Raw genomic sequence first — 14,080 nt, 5'->3', positions numbered from 1 at the left:
GAGTATGTGGCAAGATTTAGAAGACTTTAAAAACACTAATTGAGGAAGTCTTAGTGCAGAGAGGCCCGCAGTGCTCACGAGGGGCACTCCAGAGCACTAGACAATATTTTTAAGCAGCCAAAATTACCATCATGAACAATGAAGAATAGTTTATTCGTGCCAAGCAGAGTCCTTTATCCATATTGATCTATTGGTATTTTGTACTATTCCTGTTAATTCCTCTGTAAATCAATTCTCCTTGTAAATTCTGACAGAAAATAGCTAACAAGGGATGAGTTTTGTTCCTAAATAGTTCTGGGAGTTGGGTCTTAGATTGGCATTTACCTCTTTCAATTACCTGAGCTATATCAAGCTTATGCTTATAACCAGGGAGAAAGTATTCTAATGGAAGGGAAAGTATTTTAACAGAAGTATTTTAATAGAAGGGTAAGGGAAACAAGTCCCAGCCCTCATCTACAAAGAGAGATAAAGCATGCTAGTGAATGAGATGGTAATGCCTGAATAAAAACACACTCCAAGTACTCTTTTTTATTAATACAGAGTGAAAAAATTGAAAAGCTTTTGACACAGTCACTTACATGAATGTGCTGGTGCTGACAGACAATAAGTGATAATGCACTACAGGTCCGGATCCCTACCCATCCCCCACCCCAAAGCCATTACAAAGTGATTTATGGTTGGCAGGAAATTGAATGGCAGTTATGTTGAAAACAAACTTGAAATGTTAATAATATGCAAATTGTTTTGCTGTTAGATGGGATATGACTATACAATGCAAGACGATCACTGTGACAGTTTGTCTGTCTGTTTTTCATGACACCCCTACTTACTTACCCAACTCCATCAGCTCACACCTAACTGAATTTCCTTCTTTCAAAATCTTTTGGGCCAGCCTGCCTCGCGAAATTACCTGAAATGAAACCAGCTTCGGAGGATGAGCTGCAAAGGGAGAGAGGACGTGCCTAAGACTTAGAGACTTAAACATAGCCTTTGATAGTGTCCCCTGCAATCCTCGTTCCTTCATCTCAGAGCAATGACCATTCGTTGGCATCACAGTTTCTCCGGTTGATCTTGAGAAATTCCAGCATGAAATGGGCTTGGGTCTTTCTCTAGTGCTCACCAAGCTCCGGTGTCACTGGTTGGAAGCTTTCCCTAGAGTCTCTCCAATGCCACCACCCAAGGTAAACAGCTGTTGAGGCACAGGGGAAAATTCCCCCACCTCTTTGGATTCTTCTCTGGGTGGGTTAGCAAGCACATTAACATCAGACAGATTAGTAGGAGAAAAGGACCCAATTTAACTACATATGTTTGGAGAATTACATGGCTGTAAACTCTCGCTTAAATGGAACAAGGTGAGGGTTTATATCTTGAGCTGGAATTGGAATGGAGGCTGGGGGAGAGAAGCGGTAGTCTTACATGACCAGGGAATGACTTTGTATGATAAAGCCTTGCCTCTAGATGTTTGTCCTGCTGTAACATAGGTTCCTCTAATAACAGGTTTATTTCTGCAGATGATCATAAATCTGAGTAGTCTTCATCTTACAGGTAATGCTAATTAATAGTTTCCCCCAAGGCCCATAGGATCTCTGTTGACCTTAGCTCTACATGTCAAGGTAACATGTATTGGAGAAAACCTGTGTGAAAACTTTTGGGGAGGCTGATCCTATACAACTCACTTGTGAACATTTCTACCTTCCTTCCTACTGCTGTGAGGCCAAGCAGAAGGACCTGGGAGATAAATAACTCAATAGGCCACATGAGCAGAGAGGTCCTTATAAAACCCGCCATGGCAAAGACAGTCAAGCCCAGCCTATTATTAATTTCTTTCAGCTGAAAGACCAGGTCCCACTTTTTAAAATTAAAATTTTTATTTTGAGATAGTTGTGGATTTTCATTATAAGAAATAACAGAAATTCCTACGTACTACTTACTCACTTTCTCTCAAAAGAAACATCTTTCAAAGCTGCAGTATAAGCAGGAGACTAGCATATACCACCAATCTTCTTCAGATCACCCCAGCTGTATTGTAATGGTGTGAGCGTGTATTTTTATTATGCTCTGTGCAGTTTTATTATGTGTGGTGCTTTGGGCATCCATTACTGCATTCAAGATACAGAATAGTGCTTCACATCTCAAGTCTCCTTGTGTTGCTCTTTTTCTATCCATCTTCATCCCACTTCTATCTCCCCCCAATGCCTGACAACCATTATCAGTCCTTTATCTCCTAAATCTGTCATCTCAAGAATGTTATATAAATGGAATTGTATAGTATGTAACCTTCTGGAATTGGCTTCTCTCATTCAGCATAATTCCCTTGAGAATCATCTCATTTTTAATCAGAATGTTTAGTAGGTTAGCTCATGATCAAGATGATTACATCTCCTTTTTGATCATATTATAAAGTTCTCAAGCCACTTTAATATAAAGCATTCCATTTGATCCTCTCAACAGGGTAGAAACAAAAGACTTAAAAGAAAAACCAAGCATACATGACAGGTTTCCTTTTTCTGGCCTATGCAGAGTTTGGCTGGCTCTCCATCAAACCCACTTCCTCTTCCTCTGGGATTGTAACTGGGTCACATTTTCCAGTGTCTCTCTTGGAAAGGTGTGGCCATGTGGCTGGGTTATGGACAATGGGAGATGACCAGAGACCATGAGTCCCAAACCCAACCTGCTTGTCTTCCTTGCACATTTCCCCCCCTTCTCTCACAGTCTTGAAAATCAGTAGAAACTTAGTGAAGCCACAAGATGTGACAAACAACCCTGATTTAACTCTCTAGGATCCCTTGACCTTTGGAGTGTGGGGAGGCATAAGAGTGGCAGTGGAGAGCAGGGAAGCAATCGCAGAGTATCATTTCCTTCCCTGTCATTCCCTACAGGCCTTGACTGGTCTGCCTCGGGTCCTAAACCTTGGATGTGCACTGCCCCCTGCTCGCACAGTCCAAATAGCACTCTCTCAAGTCACCATAGGCGTTTCTCAGTTCTCTTTGGAGTTTTGTTTTTTTTTAGTGCTAAAATTCTTCTGGAATTAATTTTTTTTTTTTACTTTTTATTTTTAAACATTCTTGTTTATTTTTTTACAATATAAGATTTCTCCCCTCAGGTGTGGAACATTCAGGAGGGGAATGGGGTGAAGAGGTGAGCACAATAGAATGTGATGGAATTAATCTCAAGGAAGGGAACTCGACTAATTAGCATCCTGTGAGCTATTCTTTGTAGGTTTATGCCCATGAAATTACTTTTGTTTATTTCTGTCATAAAAGAAAAAATTGATAGCAGAAGTGAGGGGAAAGGTAACTGGATTTATCTTACTAAAACATACTATGTTTCTAGAATGGTAGAATTCCTGGGATTTTGCTGGATGAATAAGCTTCTGCTGGATACTCATACCAACACAACACAGTTCAGACTGAGTAAGGAACTGAATTCAGGGAAGGAAAATGAAGGAACTTTGGGGTTGGTTGACTCTTAAGATGTGAATAAATGTGTCAACCTCCCTAAATCTTCCTGCAAACTTTCTTCTAGTTTCTGCTCATCTTCCTTTTCTCATTACCACTATTCAGAGATGTTTTTAAGTTCTTCTCATTTCTTTGGTCTATTGAAACAGATGTTTTTGAAGTGGCATATTTATCAGCAGAGAAAAGTGATGGTGATTCTTTCCACATGAATAGCTGTAAATGAAAAAAGGCTTCTGGAACTTACCACTTGGCAGCCTGGCAGAATTTCACCTCCCTCCCTGGCATGGCCTGTGGTAGACTGTGAATGATGCCCTGTCTTTCCTTCCTTATTTTTTTTCTCCTGAAAAACAGTGGCCAAAATGGGTTTTTTATATTAACTTCCTTTCCCAATAAACAATGTCAACCTAGAGTCATCATCCTGAGGTAAAATGTTTTCCTTTAGGAATAAAAATTGTCATCTGATAATTGTGAATCTTGTAAATTTTCTTTTTGGATTACTTCTTTTAATAAAATGTGTGAGTTGAATGACTGTAAAAAACAGGTTAAATAATAAACTAGTTTAAGGTGAAGAATGACTGGAGGGGGGAAATGTAGCCCCTTACACTTACCAAAGTGTTACAGTACTACGTGAACTCCAGGGGAATCAAGTCAGTATTACAAACTCAAAATGAATTGGAACTTTAACCTTGGGTCATAATACCTCCTAGAATACCACAAAAATATAAGGCTTCTTGTGGACCCAGCGGTGCTTTCCGTGGGTCAGTGAGTTTGCATGCATGTACATATAATTGCTCACTCACTCTCATGCCACAAACTTGCTTCCTAGAAAGAGATTTATTCTAGGAAGGAGAAATAGGAGAATACTGCATCTACTGGGATGCTTCATGGCACAGCTTCGTGAGAAGAAAAGGAAGCAAATTTTTATGAGGAAATCCACAGCACACAAGAGAATACTAGTGACAACATTTCAACTGGGCACCCAGTGAATGGATCCATGCGAATGGAATGGAACAATCCGTGTAGAAAGAGATCATTCACAGGCAATTTAGGTTTGGCTATTTTTTTTTCTTGTACATTTCCTTCTCTACTTATGCTTATGTAAATACAAAAATACACTGGACTACAACAGATTGAGTAATTTGAGAAAGAAAAATAAAACTATAAAAGGAAAACAACTATAATGAAATGATTTTAAAAAAGAAAATATGTAAATCATCAATAAATGCACAAAACATTCACCATCATTAATGAAAATTAACTGAAGTGAAATTAAATAATTAATTAATGCAAGTTAAAACTACCCTGAGATACGACTATAAACTTATTAAAATGACTAAATGAGGGCCTCCCCGTTGGCGCAGCTGTTGAGCTTGGGTTGTGAAGCTGCCCGCGGCCTCTACAGCGCCGGTTCGATCCCCGGCTGCTCCCCGGCCTCCGGAGGAGGGTCCCACATGGCGCGCAGCCCTCTCCTGCCGCCCGCTGCTCCCCTCAGCAGTGTACTTGTGCCTGCTCTGCTCCCTGCTCTGGCTCTGGTGAATTCTCTCACCCTCCTGTGCTTCTGACTGTACCCAGTGCTTGTATGTATAAATAAATAAATAAATAAATAAATAAATCTTTATTAATAAATAAATAAATGAAATGACTAAATGAAATAAAATTGACATCACTAAACATTGCAGAGGATATGGAGCAATTGAAACTCTTATAAATTGTCAGTGGATGTTTAAATTGACAACCGTTTTGAAGGACACTTTCTTAGAGTTAAATATACACCTATTCTATAGTCCAACATTCTGTCTTTTCATAGGCATTCACCCAAGAGAAATGAAAAGGATTTCCATACAAAGACTGAACACAAATGTTCAGAGCAGCTTAAAAAATATATATATATGCGTACATTCTCACACATACCAGCTGGATGGTGAGAGAAAAAGGCTGGAATGGTGAGATGAGAGACACAGCCCAGAATTAAAAGCTTTAAAATATTGATATTAGTCTTGATATTTGAGAGTATAAGTCCTCTCAGTTTCGTGCTTTTGTATCAAAACCATGCTGGCATATTTGGTTGTTTGTATTTAAAAAAAAATTTAGAATCAGTCTCAATTTCCACCGAATAACCTGTGGAGAATTTGTTTGGGATTACGTTGGATATAAAGATAAAAGTTTGAGGCAGAATTCATATTTTTCAAAGATTTATTTTGTTTATTTATTTATGCATACAAGAACTGGCATATAGGCCAGAGGTACAAGGGGTGAGAGGATTCACCAGAGACAGAGTGGGGAACAGAACAGGCAGATCTACTGAAATACACTGCTGAGGGGAGCAGCGGGTGAGACAGGTCAGTCTGTTGGGCCATGTGGGTCAGCTCCCTGGCCGGGAATCAAACGTACACTGCAGTGCTGGAGATAGCTTGATAGTGCTGAGACTTAACTCCTGCACCACCAGGGAGTCCCTGAATTCAAATTTTAAAATGCTGAATTCACAAGTTTATGAGCATCATCCCTTTTTTGTTTAGACAATTTAAACTTCCTTTAATAATGTCTTACAGTTTTCTATGTAGTGGATTTTTTTTTTTTGTCTTTTATAGATTCGTTCCTAGATATTTTTTATTTTGATGTTTTTGTAGATGGCAGCATTTTCTAATTGTTTATTGCTATTTATCTAGTGACCTGGCTAAATTCACCTTTTAATTAAAACTTACGTGCAAATTCCTTTAGGTACCTATGTATTATTTCATCCACAGTGACTTTATTTTTTCTTTCCACTCCTTTCTCTTTTATCCTCCCCCACTATCCCTTATATCTCTTATCCCTTCCCTCCCTCACCCTCTTAAATTCAGTGCCCTCAGGATATTTATTGCAATTCACTGATTTTTAAAGTATTTTATGTCCAGAATTTGTTTTTAGCATCCTTTCCCAGTACTTCTGTCAATCTAGACTTATAATTTAGAGATACAATGTAGTTCCGACTTACTTTTCTACACACAATTGTCTCACATTTCCTCCATTTTGTTGAAAATGGCTTCATTTCATCCTTTCTTATGGCTATATAATATTCTATGGGGGTGGATATTCTACATCTTGATCCAGTTGTCCATCAATGGACATTTATGTTGCTCCCACGTCCTAGCTGTTATAAATAATGCAGCTGATGCCAAATTTATTTTCTTAAGTGAAGAAGTAATGGAGCTCAATAATTTGCTTAAATCTATTTGTATATCTACCTTAAAAATGTATAATTGAAGCAAAATTGTCCTTTATTAGTGGCATTAACAAAAGATGAAAGCTGCATCATTAAGCTGTTCTTGCCAGTCATTAATTTTGTAGGCACTCTTGTTTTTAGTTTGGAGGTCATTAAGTGAGGAAACCACACCCCAAAACAAATGCTTTCCCAGAAAGTCTTAAAAGCAACCAAACTCATGCTGCACCCTATCAAAGTGCTCTCGTGTGAGCGTATTGGTGATGCACTGGTCAGGGTGTCAGACAAACCTCATTATAACAAAAACATTGACTACCCCTCTCAGTGAGTACCTGCATGCTTCCTTCTGCTGCTAGATTGATCTTTCTAAACTGCCAGTTTTATCATGCTACCCCTCTACACATTAAAAAAATTACAGGATCTCCCATTATCTCCAGGAAAGAATTTCTTTATCTTAGCACTCTAAGCACATCAGGGTCTAATTGCTGTTTCTTCTGAAGTTTTATCTCTTCATGCACCCCTGAATTCCAGCCTGCCATGCAATTCCCTGGATGGATCACAGTTTTCAAACTGCCCCCCACCTCTCCAGAGCCCACTTTCTCTCCACACCATCTTGCTGGTCTGGCTGATTCCCAATTGATCTCAAGATAGCGATGACATCATCTCATCTAGGAAGGGCTTTGATATTTGGAGATTCCTCTCTTCTGTTTTCTCTGTGCTGTCTTATGCTTCTGCCGCACGAGTGCTGTGCTATACCAATTAGCTGTTTGTCTTTTCTAATTGAGGGAGGATACGGCACTTTCCACATTGTATTCTTACAACCTATCACAGAGCCTGCACAGAAAAAAGTACACAGTAAATGTTGAACGAGTGTTTCAAGTGCAGCCAACTTAATTTTAGAAACAAACACATTACCAGAGAAATGCCTGAGTGACATCCTTGAATGGCATTAAAACTTAAACCTAAAAGTCACTTTGGGCATTTTGTTTGGAGAAGTTGTTTTCTGTGGCATTTAGGTGACAGGGAGAAAGCAGCTGTGTGAAAAATACACAGACGCCTTTGCCTTACAAATACACCAATAGGATGAACTAAAATGGAGATTTTTTTTATTCAAATGAATTTTTAGGACTCATGATTCATTCGGACATATCTGGGAAGAGCTTTAAAGGGTCTTTTAGATTTTTTTTTTTTTAAGATTTATTTATGCATACAAGAACTAGTGTACAGGCCAGAGGTGTGGGGATGAGAGTACTCACCAGAGACAGAGTGGGGAACAGAACAGGCAGATCAACTGAAATACACTGCTGAGGTGAGCAGCGGGCGAGACAGGAGAGATCTACAGCGCCATGTGGGTAGCTCCCAGGCCGGGGATCGAACTCGTGCTGCAGTGGCTGTGGATAGCTTCAGAGGTTGCATCTTAACCTCTTGCGCCACCATGGAGGCCCTCATATTCTTTCAAGTGAAACAAAATGAGACAACAGTCATTGTCGGCCATGTCATGCTGACACCTTAGGGACTGTTTATTCATTGTGAGAGGGAATCATGCTGTGTAGAATGGCCAGACCTAAGAGAGGGTGTTTTATAGTTTTTAGTCTAGTTATTTTTGCTTATACTTTTCTGATAATTTCTTTCTAGCAGTGTCTAAAGGTCAGTGAATGTATATACTCTCAAAGCATTGTGCCCCATCCATGGTAAGGCAGTTTTCTAAGTTATGAATTTGATTTAGTAAGTTGCTTCCTAATAAAGTCAACTCCATTGGCCCTAGAGTTATCTTTGTGGGTGGTGGGGGGGAAAGAAGATTGTTTATCTTCTACTCCAATGTCGTTCTGAATTCCAAAATACACTACTCAGTCCTTTTCTTTCTTTCCTTTTTTTAAAAAAAGATTGATTGATTGATTTATACAAGAACCGGGGTACAGGCCAGATGTGCGGGAGGGTGAGAGGATTCACCAGAGACAGAGCGAGAAACAGAACAGGCAGACTGAGGAAATACACTGCTGAGGGGAGCAGGGGGTGAGACAGGAGAAGTCTGCTGTGCCATGTGGGACCCTCGCTGACCCACCGGGATCAATCCCGCGCTGCAGAGGCTGCAGACAGCTTCACAGTGCTGTGCTCAACTGCCTGCACCACCAGGGGAGGTCCTCGGTCCTTTTCTTACTTAGTTCCTCTTTCCCAACACTTTCATGCATCCCCATGATGGGTTTCAAGGAAACTTGGCGTCTAGGATGTCTCTGGACTTAAGAGCACAGAGAACTGAAGTCATGCAACATTCCCTCGCATGCCTGTAGCAAGGAAGCATATAGAAAGCAATTTTTTTTTTTTTTGAGAAATGAAAAACTCGTAAAGATGTAATGGCTCATCTACAATGTAATTATACATTATCTTAACTGAAAGACATCTTGCCAAAACTTGAAAGCGTAAGCTATTCCTAAAATGGTGCTGTGCTTCTACACTGGAACTATTATCTGGCAGCCACAGTGACAGAAATAGATGGAGTGCTGGAAACTATGAGTATCTACTCCGAAGAGAAACTTTATTATCATTATTGCATATTTCCCCTCTCCATCCCTCTAGCCACCCCCCCTGTCCTTTCTTCCTTCCTTGGACCCTAACTCCTTTTGGATAGTATTGAAAAGGTAAATATACAGACTACAACTTACTAGAGCACCTCTTTTGGGGACCTTCACCTTTTAGGTAAAATGAATTCACCGACAAACTTTACTAAGAAACCAACTGAAGGCACTGAGCCTTCCTGCCATAGTCTTCAAGTTTAACAAAAATACTTCATAATATGGATATGAAATACCTTGGTTATTTGTAGACAACTTCTTTTTTAAAAAAAAGATTTATTTATTTTTGCATACAAGAACTGGGGTGTAGGCCTGAGTTGTGGGGGTGAGAGGATTCACCAGACAGAATGGGGAGCAGAACAGGCAGATCTACTGAAATACACTGTTGAAGGGAGCAGTGGGCAAGACAGGAGAGGCCTGCTCCGCCAATGGGTTAGCTCCCTGGCTGGTCAGGGTTTGAACATGCTGCAGTGACTGGTGATAGCTTGATAGTGCTGTGTCTATAACCCCTGCGCCACCAGGTTGGCCCCTAGACCACCCTTCTGAATATGATTTTGAGATCCAGGGGAAAACTGTATGCTGGTGAAAAATTAGGGAAGGTTCCTTTTTATTCCCAAACATTTTAGGAAATTTTTCTATTTTTGAGACCCATTAGTGAGCAGTGGTAAAAACTGGGAACTCATGAAACCCCCCAGCCCTCCTCCCTGCCATGAAAAACCACTGTCCTAGAGTATGCATATCTTAAAGATTTTTTATTTCTATTTTCTGGAAAAGCATATTAATTATGGAATTTTGAACTTTTCCATCCTCTACCCTGAGCATATATTTGTCAACTTCATATACCCACCCATGGAAATTCTGCAAAGTATAGATTTAATGATTGATAGCTTAAATTATGCCCTATTAGCCTCAAAAACTGGTATTGTTATTAAATAGCTATTTGGCATGATACAAGTATATGACCAGTTTAAATTCTTGTTATTTTGTGACATCTATCTGTCTATTTATCTACTAGCTATCTACTATCTATCTGTTTATCTATTTTCTCTCAAAGATTTTCAAGTTCTTTGTTCTTTGAAATAAAAAGTTGCAACAGCATATATTGGACCTTCTCTTTCATTCCCCCCCCCCGGTTTTATTTTATCTTCTTCATTTGTGCAGGCTTTCATCTGGGAACATTTAGCGGATTAATGCTACTTCTGTTTATTTCCTATGGAAGCTCTGTTATAAACAGATAGGATCGTGTGTTTCTTACTTCTCTTAGTCTTATATTTTTCCTCATCATTTTTTCTGTTCTGTTTTTTCCTTTTAGGTTTTGAGAATTGAGATAGGTTCTATTGAAGATTTTTGTCAATTCCTGAAAGACTCATTAAGCTTCAAATGAAGGGAGACTATTTTTAAGTTTAAATTTACGCTCATTTTATTTTGCCCAGTTCAGAGTCCAAAAACCCAAGGAGGTAATTGGGCCCTGGAGGTGAGAGTCAAAAGTGGAGGCAGCCTTAGCCAGGAGTGCATTCTGCTGAAGAGCTTCCATTCCTTAGTTGGAACAGTGCTCAGGACTTGCTGCCACAGCTTCCCCATTCTCTGGCAAGCTGACTGTCCACTGCGTGTGACCAGGAAGTCCTTCCGTTCCAGCTCCCTGTCTCATGCTGCCTCCAAAACCAGAACACTTTCTAGTGCTGCTGGTGGAGCTGCTGGGCTGACCTGCACCCCCAAACCTGCCAAAACCTCTGCTGATTTCTTCTGCATAGTGCCCTTTTGCATATTGGAGATTCAAAAGTCAAGTAGCAGCTACCCTTAATCTGATATCCTCTGCATTTTACATTGTTGAAATTCCTGGGAATTTCTCTTGTATAACTTACACTTGCCTACTCTTAAAGGTTGATTTGGCGTTTTTGCTCATTCTTAATTGATCGTTTTCATGGCGATCTGGAGAGGAGTAGTTTATATTAGCCAAGAAGTAGACCTGTTCTCTTTTATGGATGCTAGTCTGAGCATATTTTGAAGTCAGGAAGTTGGAACAGCTTTGGGAAATGGAGACGTGATGTGAAGTATCCTGCTAGGATGTTTCTCATTTGGTTACTGATGGTGGTCAAGGCTGCTGAATAACAAGACAACAATGGCCTGATTGTAACAGTTGCCTTAAAAAATAACTGGGAAATAGAAGGGTGTTGTTTAAGAGTACAAACTTCCAGTTCTGATTTATTTATTTATTTATTTTAAAAAAGATTTATTTATACAAGAACCAGGGTACAGCCCAGATGCACGGAAGGGTGAGAGGATCACCAGAGACAGAGCGGGGAACAGAACAGGCAGACTGACTAAACACACTGATGAGGGAAGCAGCAGGTGAGACAGGAGAGGTCTGCTACACCATGTGGGACCCTCACCCACTGGCTGGGATTGAACCAGTGCTGTAGAGGCTGTGGACAGCTTCACAGCACTGCGCTCAACCGCCTGCGCCTCCAGGGGAGGCCCCCAGTTATGATTTAAATATGTTCTGGGCTCTAATTACAGCATGGTGACTACACTGAACAATACTACGTTGCATAGTTGAAAGTTGCGAGCATCTTAAATGTGGATCTCACCACATACACAAAGATAATGTGGTGATGTGATATGATGGATGTGTTCACTAACTATTTTGGCAACTGCATAGCATGTGTATGTGCATGAAATCATTATACAATGTGGTATGTCAATTAAATCTCAATAAAGCTAGAAAAAAATAATTGTGGGTCACGTTGTGACTATATTCATCTCAATTTGATTCCATCTTTATGTCAACTTAGGAAGTTTGGTTGGATTTCCATTTTATAGCTGGCACTCAGAGAAGGTAAATAACCTTGCCTGGTACTACATAGTGACTGCTGTGAAGTGGGATTTGAAACTAAGATTGTCCTCAGTTTCTGCTCATGACTTTGCTGACTGTTGAACAGCCTGGAGAGTTTTTCCAAATTCCAAATCTCTGTGGCATTTACAGTTTTCCCAGTTACTAGTCTTGGCCATCGTTTGGCATCAGCTCTCATCTATACTGAGAATTTCTCTGTGCAAATAATGTTCGTGTAAATAAGAGAGAAGCACGTTTCATCATTTGTCTTACACTGTCTACAACTCGATTAGCAGTGGGCAATGTCTTATCTTTAGTGCTTTGGCTTATTGTGCTTTCTCATTTTTGAAAAAGTAGGGTATTTACCTGTTAAATAGAAGAATTCTCCTTTAGGAAAAGAGCTTGTCTTCATGTATTCTTTATACAACTCTCTATGGTTGTTTTGTGGCTTAAATCTCCTTTCCTGACTTGGGGCACTTGTGGGCTGGTGGCTTGCTGTTCTCTATGGCCACTGTGAGCACAGCACCTTCCATGTAACAGAATCTCTAATGGTGCTTAGTGATGTTGCTGCTGGTCATGCTTTACTACCAATAACACCAATAAAATTGAGAAGCAAAATCACTGATAATTTGGGAACTTTTTGAAAGATAAATTGGGTAAAAGGGGTCATTGAACGGTGAAGAATTGGAAACCATACTTTTGGTGTTGAACATAATCTATTATAGATGAATGTTGGTTTATAATGCTGTACTCCTGAAAATTATATAGCATTACAAACCAATGTTACTTTTATATAATTTTTTTAAGAAAGAAAAAAGGTAGTTAGAAGGTATTGGGGTGGTTGGTGCCTGGTGGATGAGACCATGTTAGGTTTTGTTTTACAATGGCAAAAATTTTTCGTACTTATTTTATGATTTTCTCTTTTGAGAAATACTGATCAGCTCCATCATTCGACTTGTGTTTTCCTGTCACATATGTTGGAATAAATAAAAGCATTTGCTGAATATAAAATTTATAACTTTAATTGTAGGATCATTCCCTTGTTTCCTCTATTCTAATTGAATTATATCTCCCCCGCCCCTTTAGGTTACGGTCTTTGGTCAAACAATTAGAGAGAGGGGAGGCTTCGGTGGTAGATCTTAAGAAGAATCTGGAATATGCAGCTACAGTGCTTGAATCTGTGTACATCGACGAAACCAGGTAAGCTAAACGTGACAGAGGTTAGCACAGCGACCGTGGCTTTTCTAAGGGTATCCCCCCCAACCCCGGCAAGGATGGGGTGGTATTCAAATGACTGGGCTTGGAACTTGAAGTTCCACAAACAAACGGGATAGACTAAGATATGTCAGATATCCTTTGTACCTTTTTCATCTATGAAATGGAACTGATCTCCCAGCCATTATGGCAATGAAGTGAGATAATTTATGTAAGAGGAGAAAAAGGAGTTTCTAAAAATATTTTATCAAACTCAGATTTCCATGGTATATTGCATGGTGTTAACTTGTGTCTAAAAATGATGTCCATGTTTTAAGGTATATTATCCATCCATAAGTGGAGATTCCTGAAGGGAGAGAGAAACATCTGTTCTCTCTAGCACCCAGTGTTCCCCCTAAGAGCTTATGTATGTTAATGATTTTCTTAGCAGAGTCTTTCCATTTGACTTGTGCAAAATTATTAAAGAAATTCCAGTTACTTAATGTACTTGAAAGTAACGAAATGGCTTTTTTTTTGGGGGGGGGGAGGTCAAAATGGTAAATAAGAAAGGGTTTTTCTCTTTTTTTTCTAATTTATGATGTTTTACTTTTCTATGGCAATTTCTGATCTGAAAAGGTTTCCCTGTTTTCTAAGGGCTATGTAGTTTAGGTTTTGGTGATGTGTTTGTCTCCTTATTTAAGGACATTTGCAATCAAAACTTTTTCCAAATTCTGTATTTCCCTCCTCTTCTCCCCAATTGATGTGTCTAAAAGAAAAAAAAATACCCTCACTGATACTTACTTTTACTGTTCATTTTTGATAGGGTTTA

The 14,080-nt window shown here is 39.5% G+C and overlaps 1 protein-coding gene across 8 annotated transcripts in view; it reads left to right on the top strand.

Annotated features, from left to right (window-relative positions):
* The window catches only part of PDE1C (phosphodiesterase 1C), a 417,006-nt gene that overhangs the window by 299,860 nt on the left and 103,066 nt on the right, over positions 1–14,080 (top strand). For all 8 annotated transcript variants that reach the window (XM_054692457.1, XM_037509953.2, XM_037509936.2 and 5 more), the window contains one exon: positions 13,144–13,257. In XM_054692457.1, coding sequence (XP_054548432.1) covers positions 13,144–13,257 — 114 coding nt within the window. The remainder of the gene's footprint in view (positions 1–13,143; positions 13,258–14,080) is intronic.

Source organism: Talpa occidentalis, unplaced genomic scaffold (assembly GCF_014898055.3).
Source record: "Talpa occidentalis isolate TD23 unplaced genomic scaffold, MPIMG_talOcc4v2.1, whole genome shotgun sequence".
In the NCBI taxonomy this organism is placed as follows: domain Eukaryota; kingdom Metazoa; phylum Chordata; class Mammalia; order Eulipotyphla; family Talpidae; genus Talpa; species Talpa occidentalis.
This window is presented reverse-complemented; position numbering and strand designations above follow the sequence as displayed.